Source organism: Chrysochloris asiatica, unplaced genomic scaffold (assembly GCF_000296735.1).
Source record: "Chrysochloris asiatica unplaced genomic scaffold, ChrAsi1.0 scaffold00001, whole genome shotgun sequence".
Lineage (NCBI taxonomy): Eukaryota > Metazoa > Chordata > Mammalia > Afrosoricida > Chrysochloridae > Chrysochloris > Chrysochloris asiatica.
The window spans coordinates 30,896,533-30,910,202 of NW_006408519.1; the positions used below are offsets into that span (position 1 = coordinate 30,896,533).

Here is a 13,670-nt window from a genome sequence, read left to right on the forward strand (position 1 = left end):
TCCCGAGGGCTGTGTGTCACGGTAGAACTGTGTTCCCAAGGGCTGTGTGTCACGGTAGAACTGTGTTTCCGAGGGCTGTGTGTCAGAGTCGAACTGTGTTCCCGAGGGCTGTGTGTCAGAGTAGAACTGTGTTCCCGAGGGCTGTGTGTCAGGGTAGAACTGTGTTCCTGAGGGCTGTGTGTCACGGTAGAACTGTGTTCCTGAGGGCTGGTTTTCAACAGCTATTTTTTCAGAAGTAGACCACCAGGCCTTTCTTCAAGGTACTTGTGGGTGGATTCAAATCTTCAGTTTTTTGATAAGCAAATGAGTGTATTAATAGTATGCACCACTACTAGTTGAATAAGCACCAAACACTCCATTAGGTTCTTGAGATACAAAGATACATTAGACCTTGTCCCTAGTCCTCAGAGAGTCAGTCACACACAGCCAGTGTTGCTGTTGTGATGTGCCATGGAGTCAGTTCCGACTGACAGAGATCCTGTGTAGGGTTTCTAAGGAGTGGCTGGTGAGTCTGAAACATTGACCTTTTGGTTAGCAGTTCAGTGCTTACCCTACAGTGACCACTGCACCATATAAACAGTTAATCTCAATACAACCTTAAAATATAATAATAGTACATATATGCTATGAATCAATTACATAAATCTAAACTGGGAGAGCCACATTACCTGAGGAAAATAAATCTTATTTATTTGCTATTTGAGAAAAGTTACTAATTTCTAATATAAATTTTCTTCTACCTCATAAACGGAAAAAAAAAACAACTAGCTCTTAGTTTTTGCTTTTGATTTTGTTTTATAAGATGTTTGCTCTCCAGTATAGAATTTAATCTTACTTTTTTGATTTCTTCCTTTTCCTTTGGGAAGCACTATTCTATAACTCAGCCATTGTTAGCAAAGCACATTTAATATTTAACTTTCATTTACAACCTACTCAAATTCACTCTACTATTAAATAATTATCTTCTTTTTTTGATATCTTTATAATAAAATTCCAACTGTATTATGTTACTGCAATGTAAGCCTTGAATCATCTTTCCTCACCTACGACAGCAGACAAACACATCAGGGACCCTGACAGGTTCTGCTGCATGCCCACACTCTCTTCTTCAGTACAACAAATGACTAGCCAGGACAATGCTCTCCACCAGAACAGTTCTAGCTAGCCTTGACCCACCTTAAACTCAAACTCTGAGAAATCCTTGTCATAAGGAAAATTGTATTTCTAAATAGTAACAATATTAGACTTTAAAAATAGATTAAATATTCTGTAATGAGATATTTCTTAAACCAAGCTTATAAACTTTGTTTTTCAGCATAATTATTAAGAAAATGCACTCTATTTGGAGCGCTTTAAATCTACTGCCTCATCTGTACTATTGATGAATGATACAAAGTATTTCATGTCCAAGAGATATATGAACAAATATTTAATAACTGTAGAACCATTACCATATCTCAGCTGTCCTGTGGTGGGTGGTGGAGCTTCCAATTTTTCTAAAAAGAAAAAAAAAGTGTGGGGGAAGAATTAGTCACTATTTTTCTGTATGCGTTACAATGAAAAAATACTAGCAGATTTATGAAGTGAGATAATATCAGAATTTGTCCACACATTCACTTCAGGGTAATGGGCCAAGGTCATCCAAACAGGAAACATCAATTGGTATAATTTTGATTTCAAGGCTAGAAACAATACTGAGCTTTATTTACAAGCCCATCTTGGGCCCCATGGGCCCTGGCTGGCATTATTTCACAGTTCTTCCACCTATTTAATGAGACTATGTGCATTAATTAATTACACGAAACACCAAAAACGACATCATCAGAAGTACAGCTACTCTTCCTTAAGATGGGAACCTTACATGACTTCAAAAATATACTGAAAAAACAAACATCATAGATAACAGGGGGGAAAAGATCATTCAACTACACCTAGACTACAACTTTTAAAATAGGAAAATACTTTAAAGCAACTTATTACCACAGTCATTTCTTTGGATTGTGTTCTAATCCTTCATATCATGTTCTAATCCTCTGACAATACACTACACTAAGTATTTTCCATTTTTGAAGCCTATTCTATAGGACTTACTGTCATTGTTAGGAGCCATCAAGTCGGCTCTGACTCGCGGCACAATCCTATGTATAATAAAACAAAGCACTGCCCAGTTCTGGACCACTCTCACAATCGGTGCTAGTTTTGAGTCCACTGTTGTAGCTACTGTGTCAATCCATCTTTGAAGGTCCTCTTTTCAACTGACCCTCTACCAAGCATGATGTCCTTCTCCACGGACTGTCCCTCCTGATAATGTGTCCAGAATACATGTGAGATGAAGCTTCTCCATCCTCACTTCCAAGGAGTATTCTGGGTGGACTGCTTCTAGAATAGATATCTTCAGGCAGTCTACATATAGTACATTCAATGTTCTTAGTCAGCATCATATTGCAAAGTATCAATTCTTTTCCAATCTTCCTTATTCATTTGTCCAGCTTTCACATACATAGAGAGCAAATGGATTTATTGAAAATATGGTTTATTTTACCTAATTCCTTCAGATGTTCTCTTTGGGGATGGGAGTAATACATCTCTTTTTATACAAAAAAAAAGTTTTAAAGTAGGATGATATTTTAAGTCACAAGTAAAACATAGAATACGGTATAGAGCACATGTCAAAATTACACAAATATAATCAAGATATTTTGAAATGTCATAATATTTTTTAAATAGCAATTATTACAAAGTTAGTGTTGCTGTTTACATTCAGGTCGGTTCTGATTCATAGCGACCTTGTACAGGGTTCTCAAGGAGCGGCTGGTGGGTTTGAACTTCCAACCTTGTGGTTAGCAATCGAGTGCTTATCCTATAGCATCATATCAGGACTCCATCACAAAGTGGCAGCTAACAAACCTCATAACAATAATGATCTCACCAATGGCCTATCCTCCTCCAGGAGTAAGCAATGGTAAAACGTTAGGAAATTCAACAGTCCAGCAGGATTCATGGATGATATATAGAAGAGTACACAGTACACTGTGGGTTATACAGTATAACCAGCTTGTCCAAGGAAATGTATTTAAAAGATACAAGACAATGCCTAACAACCAATATCTAAAGAATTTAGGTTAAAAATAAACAGATAAAAAACAACAACAAAAACACCTAAAAACTCTACAGCAAATAAATCTCCAAATCAAGAAACCAAGCCTACTGCCATCAAGCTGATTCTGACCCAACAGGACAGAGTAAAACTGTCCCACAGGGTTTGGTAGGTTTTAATTTTTATAGAAGCATATTGCTTCATCTTTCTCCCTCAAAGCACCAACTACGAGGGACAATTTAGGGACTGAGGCTCTCAGTTGCCCAAAATCCTGAACACTATGAATAACAGCTTAGACTTTTAATGGAACAAAGTTCAAAAAAGTAAAATGAATTTACAATAAATATGCAATGCATTAAAGGATATAAACTTAAAATGCAAACCATGCTGGATGCAAAATCTTTAAAGCGAGTCATATAAATACTGTAAAGTCACAAGCAGGCACCAAATGGGGACATATAGCTAAGCAATAATATTTATAAAAAAAGAAACATATTAAAATGGTTAAGTAATATACTTACAAAAACTGACATTCCAAATTACAAAATGAAAACACTTATTATTAATAGCAAGGAAATTAACTTTCAAAATTAGTACATTTCAATTAATAGGTCTTTAAAAATAGGAATGTAATTGCAAAAAGTCCTTTAAATCATTTTTTTAAATAAATGCCTTCATTAAGACAAATAAAATAGTTTGAGTATGATTTTCAAATGTTATGTAGTTTTTTAAAGTGGTTACTGCAACATGTAAATTAAGTAAAAATTTCTTTTTCAATCTTAAAAGAACTAATCCTGTTATCTTATTAGCCTTCCAGGGGAATATCATGTAAACAAGTTCACTGACACCTACACAGGCATCCAGTTTGGAGGCAATGAACCAATCCCAGGGCTTGAACATGCCAGTGGAATAACATATGGGACAAGAACTGGCCAGTAATATGATGAGAAGAAAGGGGTCCTTGTAGTGCCAGGTAAGTGCTATGCTGCTTGCTACCTGAAAGAAAGGTGGTCAGGTTGAACCTACCCAAGGATCTTGGGGAGGAAAATTATGACACTCAATGGCTTCCGTAATAATTCAAGCCAATCAAAAACTAAACCAACTGCCATCGAATTGATTCTGACTCATGTTGTTGTTAATATTTGGTGCCATCAAGTAGTTTCTGACCCATAGCAACCTTATGAACAAAAGAATGAAACACCGTCCAATCCTGTGCCATCCTCACAATTGCAGCTACTCTTGAGCCCATTGTTGCTGCCACTGTGTCAATTTATCTCCGTAGGGGTCTTCCATCTTTTTCACTGGCCCATCACTTTACCAAGCATAATGTCCTTCTCGAGGGACTGGTCCATCCCGATAATATGTCCAAAGTATGAGACACAAAGTCCGACCATCTTGGCTTCTAAGGAGAATTCTGATTGTACCTCTTCAAACACAGAGTTCTTTATTCTTCTAGCAGTCCATGGTCCCTTCAATATTCTTCAACACTATAATTCAAATACATCAATTCCTTTACAGTCTTACTTATTCATTGTCCAACTTCCACATGTATATGAGGCTACTGAAAATGCCATGGCTTGGGTCAAACACATTTTAGTCCTCAAACTGACATCTTTGTTCTTGAACACTTTTAAGAGGTCTTGTGCAAGTGATTTGTTTAATGCAATACATCATTTGATTTTTTGACTGCTGCTTCTATGAGTGTTGATAACGGATCCAAGCAAAATGAAGTCTTTGATCAATTCAATCTTTCCTCCACTAATCTTGATGTTATTTATTGCTCCAGTGGTGAGGATTAACATTTTGTTTGCATTGAGGGGCAACGCATTCTGAAGGCTGTGGTCTTTGATCTTCACCAGTAAATGTTTTAAGTCCTCTTCACGTTCAGTAAGCAAGGTTGTATCATCTGCATATTGCAGGTTGTTAACCAGCCTTTCTCCAATCCATGCCATGTTCTTCTTCACATAATCCAGCTTCTCAAGATTATTTGCTCAGCATACAGAGTGAAAGAACACAACCCTGCGGTACACCTTTCCTCAGTTTCCCCTTGTTCTGTTCAAATGACTGCCTCTTGGTCTATGTACAGGCTCCTCATGAGCATAAATAAGTGCTCTGGAATACTCATTTCTCTACAATGTTGTCCATAACTTGTCAAGATCCACACAGCCAAAAACATTTGCACAGTCAATAAAGCACAGGTAAACATCTTTCTGGTATTCTCTGATTCTAGCCAGGATGACATGCCTCGTTCCAAATCCTCATCTGAATCCAGCTTGAGCCTCTGGCAGTTCCCCATCAATGTACAATTCAATCCCACTTTTGAATTGATGCTGTCACTTTGCCAATCCATCTCACTGGGGGTCTTCCTCTTTTTCTCTGATCCTCCACCTTAACAAACATGATATCCGTCTCCAGTGCCTGGTCCCTCCTGACAAAATGTCCAAAGTATGAGAGATGAACTTTGGCCATCCTGGCCTCCAAGGAGTACTCTGGCTGCACTTCTTCCAACACAGATCTGTTGGTTCTTTTGGCTGCCCACTTTCAATAGTCTCCTCCAACATCATAACTCAAAGGCATCAATTCTTCTATGGTCTTTTTTTATTCACTGTCCAGCTTTCACATGCATATGAGGCTACTGAAAATACCATGGCTTGGGTCAGGTGCACCTTAAGTCTTCAAACTGACATCTTCCTCTTCAACACTTTAAAAAGGTCTTGTGCAGCAGATTTGCCTAATGCAATATGTCCTTTGATTTCTTGACTGCTGCTTCCATGAGTGTTGATAGTTGATCCAAGAAGAATGAAGTCCTTGACAACTTCAATCTTTTCTCCATTGATAAGAATGTTGTTTATTGGTCCAGTGGTGAGGATATTTGTTTTCTTTACATTTAGATGTAATCCATACTGAAGGCTGTGCTCTTTGATCTTTATCAGTAAATATTTTAATATTGATATATATAGCCAGAGTTATTTTAAATCCTCATTGTCTCAAGATTTCAACTTGTTCATAAATTATTTCAGATCCCTTTTCACACATTATGGTACACTTCTTAGGCTATGTATTCAAGTTACATAGTAATCAAAAATAAAACAGAACAAAGAGATACTTATTTTCATTTAAATTTTTATACCTCTTCCTCTATAGCTCTCTCCTCCCTTCTCCACACACACACACACACACATCAATCCCACAGCCGCCTCCACCACACCATGCAACTTAAGTTAGATAACAAACTATCATGTCAAACTGTATGGAAAGTGAATCTTAAAAAAAGTTTATGAATGGCATTAAGACGACTTACTAAAAGCTTTTAAACGATTCAAAAATATTTTTTCTAAATAATTAATGTTTACAGAATAATGGTACTAGATGAGTCAAAAATTATCATTATCCAGTCTGCTGTAGAATTTATTTTAATCATCTTTTAGAAAAGACAAATAACATCATTTTTCGATATAATATCCCTGCTTTTCAATACACTCTGGCCATCTGTCAACAAGCTTTCATATTCCCTTATTTAAAATGTTTTAGGCTGAGCTGCAAGCCACGAATACACCAATGGCTGTCTTCTCTTATTCATCAGACATGAATCTTTGTCCTCAAAGTGCTGCTCTCAGGGGACCAAACAGGTGAAAGTTTCATGGAACAAGATTAAGTCTATGGGAGGATGCTTTAATACCTCAAAACAAAGTTTTTGCAGAGTGTCAACAGTGTGGCCAGAGGTGTGTGGATGTGCACTGTCATACAAGATCACAAAGCCCTTGCATAGCAGTCTTCTGCCTTTAATTCACAGCTCAGGCTTCAGCTCTTTAGTGAGCATCTCACTGTAATGAGCACTGTTGATTGCTGAACCTTCTTCCTAGTAGCATTCCAATACTGGCCCTTAAGAATCCCAGAACACTGTAAGCCATCAATTTTACAGCTGATTATTGACTTTTGAACTTTTGCTTGGTTGGTGACTGAGGATGCTTCCATTCCATACTCTGCTGTTTACTCTCAGGCTCGCAGTGATGAGTTCATGTCTCGTTACCAGTAACTATTTTTTTAAAGAAACTTTTACCTTTCTTCGAATATGGGTACAAATTTTGTTTGCAGATGTCCATGTGCTTCTGTGTATGCTCTTCCGTGAATTGTTCCGGTACCCATCTCACACAAACTTTTTGAAACCCAAGTCTGTTGTTGATTATTTCATAGGCAGACTCATGGGTGATTTGCTAATGATTTGCCACATAATCCACTGTCACTTATCTCTTCAACAGAATCATTTCATGTGCATGCTCAATGTTGTCATCAGCTGTGGGTATGGATGGCGTTTTAATATAAACAGAGTGTGGATCATTTTTTGACTCACCCTCGTATATCTCAGTTATGTAAATACAATCTCTTTTTATAATATTCTGTAGGCTTCCCTGAGTGTGTTTTTTTATCCCATTCATTCATCCTAAAGAATGAATGTTTCTTACTCTTCACTTGCTAAGGGATTTCAACAATTTTTAAAATATACAATACAAATGTAAACATTTATATGTAAATTTATGTCGAGGTTTTGTCTGTTGTTAAGATCAGAAATTAATTAGGCATGCAATTGTTATTCCACCATATTCACACCATCAAGGATTAGATAATAAAAATATTTTGTAGACAATCTAAAATACTGATGCAAAAACAAAAAAATGCTATTACCATAACCAAAGCATCCTATTTCAAATAAGCAAGCTTCTTGTCAAATAGATGCTTTGCTATTTGCATTAAACATCTGGCAAACCAATAGTACTGTAGGATGGTACTGTACCCAAACTATCAGGGGTCTCTGCTGCTGAAACTTCCTTCACATGCTGCACAATGGCAATCTCAGGAGTGGGATATCTGCATGCTAAAAATATTTCAAAATCAGAGTGTATTAAAGCAATAAAGTAAATAAAACATATAAAAATTTAAAATACACAGTATATGAAATTTTGAAGTGTGGTACATTAATATACAAGGAATCCTCACTTTGTATTTTAACGTGGGGGTAAAAAAAAAATAATTGTGAAAGCTAAAACCATGCAAAACAACCTTATAATCAATGAAAATCATTATTGTTCTATTACAATTTTTGTTAAAACATTTAAAATTCTATTACTATCAGTTACAATAAATAAAACTATATTCACTTGTTGTCGGTTCTGATTTATGACAACCTTATCTAGTCTAACAGAAAGAAGCACTACCCAAAAATGTGCCATCTCCATGATCTCTGACAGGTCTGAAGCCATTGTTGACACTACTGTGTGTGTCAACCAATTTCACTGACCCTCCACAATACCAAACATGATGTCCTGCTCCAGGACTGGTCCCTCCTGATAATACGTCCAAAGTACAAGACGAAGTTCACCATCCTCCATTCAAGGCACATTCTGGCTATACCATATGGCTTCCTATTTGATTTGTTGTTCTTCTGGTAGCCAATATTCTTCACCAACACCATAATACAAAGGCATCAATTCTTTTTTCTTCCTTATTCACTGTCCACCTTAAGAAGAGACTGGAAATACCATAACTTGGGTCACATCTTTGCTTTCGAGCACTTTAAAGAGATCTTTTCAGCAAATTTGCCTAATGCAACACATTGTTTGATTTCTTAACTGTTACATCCATGGGTGTTGACTATGGATCCAGGTAAAATGAAACCCTTGACACCTTCAATCTTTTCTCTGTTTATCATGATACCACTTTATTGGTCCACTTGTGAGGATTTTTGTTTTATGTTGCGATGTAACCCATACTGAAGTCTTTGATCTTCTTCAGTATGTACTTCAAGTAAGTTCTCCTTCACTTAATAAGTCTCCCTCCAATCTTAATGCTACATTCTCCTTCATATAGTCCAGCTTCAGATTATTTGCTCAGCATACAGACTGAATAAGTATGATGAAAAGATACAACCCTGACACACATCTTTCCTGATTTTAAACATTCTGTATCCCTTTGTTCTGTTTTGCCTCTTGCTCTATATACAGGTTCCGGATGAGCACAATTAAGTGTTCTGGAATTGATATTCTTTGCAATATTATCCACAATCTGTTATGTTCCACATAGTCCAAAGCCTTTAAAAAGTCAACAAAACACAGGCAAATATCTTTTTGGTATTCGGTGCTTTCACACAAGATCCATCTATGGTAGTTTAGGGTTGTGTCAACTTGGCTGGCTCAGGATTCTCAGTGGTTTTCCAGTTAAGAAGTAGCTATTACTTCCACGATGCAATCTAATATGGTACAATCAACTCTATGATATGATTTGACGTACTAACCCCTGATCTGATGTAATTATCCTATGTTGTAACTCCTCACTTCTACAATGTTGATGAGGTCAGATGCACTCTACAGGATTAAACTGTATCTTGAGCCAATCTCTGAGATACAAAAGTAGAGAGAAGTGAATTGAGCTCAGAGGGACCTACTACTACCAAGAGAGAAGAGCCTGGAGTGGAGTGTTTCATTTAGACCTGGGGTCCCTGCACCACGAAGCACATAATCCAGGGGAAGACTGATGTCAAGGACTACTAGGTCTAAAGATGCTAGAAGGAAACAAGGGTCTTTCCCCAGCTGATCAACAGAAAGACTTCCCCAGAGCCTCGTAATCAGAGAATACGTTCTGGTTGTTAGAGTCATCCACTGGTGGTACTTGGTTATAGCAGCATTAGATAACTAAGACACCATTTGACATCAATAATGACAGCTCTTGTCCATGTTCTCTTCTGAATTTGGCTTGAATTTCTGATCATTCCTTGTCAACGTACTGCTGCAACCATTTTAAAATTATCTTCAGCAAAATTGAACTTGTGTGGTATTAATGACATTGTTCAATAATTTCTGCATTCTGTTCAATCAACTCTCTTTGGAATAAGCACAAATACGATCTCTCTCAAGCAGTTGGTCAGGTAGCTGTTTTCTAGATTTCTAGGCATAGAAGAGTGACTGGAACTGGAACTGTTTGTTAAAACATCTCCACTAGTATTTTACCTGTTACTGTTGTTGTCGCTGTTAAGTGCCGTCAAGTCTGTTCTGACTCATAGCAACCCTGTATACGGTTTCTAAGGAGCGGCTAGTGAGTTTGAACTGCCAATTTTGTGGAGCAAACTGACTTTGAGGTCAAGCCCCTATGCTACAGTGCTACACCAAGAATCCTCATCAATTACCAGCGGCCTGTTTTTTGCCAGTGCCTTCAGTTTAGCTTGGATATCTTCCTTCAATACCATTGTTTCTTGATCCTATGCTACCTCCTGAAATGGATGAATACTGACCAATTCTTTTTGGTACAGTGATTTTGTACAGTCCTTCCATCTTATTTTGAAGCGTGCTGTACATTCAATATGTTATCCATTGTTATTGCTGTTGTTAAGTACTGTCAAGTCAATTCTGATTCACAGCTACCCTGTATAGATTTTCCAAGGTGTGGTACCGTGCCACACCAGGATTTTATTTTGCCTATAGAATCCTTCAATATTTCAACACAAGTCTTGAATTTTTCCTTCTGTTCTTTCAGGATGAGAACCGCTGAGTGTCTTCTTCCCTTTTGGTTTCCTACCTTCAGGTCTTTGCACATTTCACTACCATACTTTACTTTGTCTTCTTGAGCTGTCCTTTGTATTACTATATTGTTGTTGTTAAGTGTCTGCAAGCCAGTTCAGACTCATAGTGATCCAGTACAGGGTTTCTGAGGAGAGGCTGATGAGTTTGAACCACAGAACTTCTAGTTAGCAAGGTCAGCTTATCCTATAGCACCACAGTAGTTGTATTACCAATTGTTGTTGTTAAGTGCCATCTAGTCAGTTCTGACCCATAGCAACCCTGTATAGGGTTTCTGAGGGGTAGCTGGTGAAGTTGAACTTTACTGTCAACTTGCAGTTCAAACTGACTGCAGTCCAGCGCATAAACCCACAGCGCCATACCAGGACTCCAACAATTCCACTCCTAAGTACATGTCCAAGAGATTTGAAAGCAGAGACTCAAACAGATATGTGTGTATCCATGTTCACAGCAGCATCACTCACACTTTGAAAAAGGTGAAAATAATCCATGTGTCCATCAACAGATAAATGGGTAAATAAACCACAGTGTATATATATATACAGAAAGATGTTTGCCTATGCTTTATTGACTATGCAAAGGCTTTTGACTGTGTGGATCATGACAAGCTATGGATAACAAGAAGTTCTGGAATGAGCATTCCAGAAAGCTTAACTGTAATCATGAAGAGCCTGTACATAGACTAAAAGGCAGTTGTTCACACAGAACAAGGGGACACGGAATAGTTTAAAATCAGGAAAGATGTGCGCAAGGGTTGTATTCTCTCACCATACTTATTCAGTCTGTATGCTGAGCAAATAATCTGAGAAACTGTATTATATGAAGAACATGGTGTCAGGACTGAGAAAGACTCATTAACAACCCGCAATATGCAAATGATACAGCCTTGCTTTCTGAAAATGAAGAGTACTTAAAAACACTTGTTGATGAAGATCAAAGACAATTTATATAGGCTATGCACCTCAATGTAAAGAAAACAAAAATCCTAACCACAGGAGCAATAAATAACATTCTAGATGGAGAAAATACTGAAGTTGTCTAAGACTTCATTTTGATTGGTCCTACCATCAACACTCTCCTATTCATAAGGTTTTCCGTGATTATATATTCTAAAGTAGTTCGTCGCTCTTGCCTAGTCTGTCTTTGTCTAGAAGCTCATCTGAAACCTGTCCACCATGGGTGACCCTGTTGGTATTTAAAACACCAGTGGCATAGCTTTCAGAATCACAGCAACTCATAAGCCACCATACAGTACGACAAACTGGCTTTCAATTGTGTGGATCATGACACTCTATGGACAACATTGCGAAATATGACTATACCGGAACACTTAATTGTGCTCATGAGGAATCTGTATCTGGACCAAGAGGCAGTTGTTCAAACAGAATATGGGAACACTGAATGGTTTAAAATTAAGAAAGGTGTGCGACAAGGTTGTATTCTTTCACCATACTTATTCAACCTGTGTGGTGAGTAAATAATCTGAGAAACTGGGTTATATGAAGAAAAACATGGCATCAGGATTGGAGAAAGACTCATTAACAACCTGCAATATGCAGATATACAACCTTACTTGCTGAAAGTGAAAAGGACTTAAAACATTTACTGATGAAGATCATAGAGCACAGCCTTTGGTATGGATTGCATCTCAATGTAAAGAAAACAAATATCCTCACCACTGGACCAATAAACAACATTCTTATCAACAGAGAAAAGATTGAAGTTGTCAAAGACTTCATTCTTCTTGGATCAACTATCAACACTCACGAAGTAGCAGTCAAGAAATCAAATGACTTATTGCATTAGACAAATTTGCTATACAAGACCTTTTTAAAGTGTTGAAGAGCAAAGATGTCAGCTTGAAGACTAAGGTGCGCCTGACCCAAGCCATGGTGTTTTCAATAACCTCATATGCATGCAAAAGCTGAACAGTGAATAAGGAAGATTGTAGAAGAATTGATGCTTTTGAGTTATGGTGTTGGAGGAGAATATTGAAAATGTCATGGGCTGCCAAAAGAACCAACAGATCTGTTTTGGAAGAAGTGCAGCCAGAGTGCTCTTTGGAGGCCAGGATGGCCAAAGCTTGTCTCTCATACTTCAGAGAGCAGTCACTGGAGAAGGATATTATCTTTGGTAAGGTGGAGGGTCAGAGAATAAGAGGAAGACCCCCTAACGAGATGGACTGGCTAAGTGGCAGCATCGATGGACTCAAGCATGGCAACATTATGAGGTTGGCCCAGGATCGAGCAGTGTTTCGTTATGCTGTGCATAGGGTCGCTGTGAGTCAGTACCAACTTGATGGCACCTAACAACAACAACAACAACAACAAAACCATCAACACTCATGGAAGCAGCACTCAAGAAATCAAACAACATACTGCATTAGGCAAATGTGCTGCACAAGACCTCTTTAAAGTGTTCAAAAGCAAAGATGTCAGTCTGAGGACTAAAGTACGCCTGACCCAAGCCATGGTATTTTCAACAGTTTCATATTCACGTAAAAGTTGGACAGTGAATAAGGAAGACTATAGAAGAATTGATGCATTTGAGTTATGGTATTAGAGAAGAATATTAAAGAATATGGACTGCCAGAAGAACAAACAAATCAATGTTGGAAGAAGTACAACTAGAATGCTCCTTGGAAGTTAGACTCTATCTCTCATAACTTTGAACATGTTATCAGGAGGGAACCAGTAACTGGAGAAGGACATCACGCTTGGTAAAGTGGAGGGTCACTGAAAAAAAGACGGAGACCCCTAACAAGATGGATTGGCAAAGTGACAGCAACAATGGGCTCAACCGTAGCAGCAATTGTAAGAATGGCAGTGCAAAACTGGGCAGTGTTTCATTCTGTTGTACAAACGTTTTCTATAATGGATCAGAACTGACTCGACGGCACCTAACAACAATAGCAACGCATAAATACAATCAAATATTATTCAGCCTTAAAGAGACATGATGTTCACCCAGGAGACAGCAAGGTAAGTGGTTGGGTCCTCTCAGGG

General features: G+C 37.8%; 1 protein-coding gene across 1 annotated transcript in view; it reads right to left on the bottom strand.

Annotated features, from left to right (window-relative positions):
- The window catches only part of TMEM65 (transmembrane protein 65), a 60,631-nt gene that overhangs the window by 28,449 nt on the left and 18,512 nt on the right, over positions 1-13,670 (bottom strand). Inside the window, exon 2 of the mRNA XM_006830694.1 lies at positions 1,452-1,496. Within this exon, the coding sequence (XP_006830757.1) occupies positions 1,452-1,496 (45 nt within the window). The remainder of the gene's footprint in view (positions 1-1,451; positions 1,497-13,670) is intronic.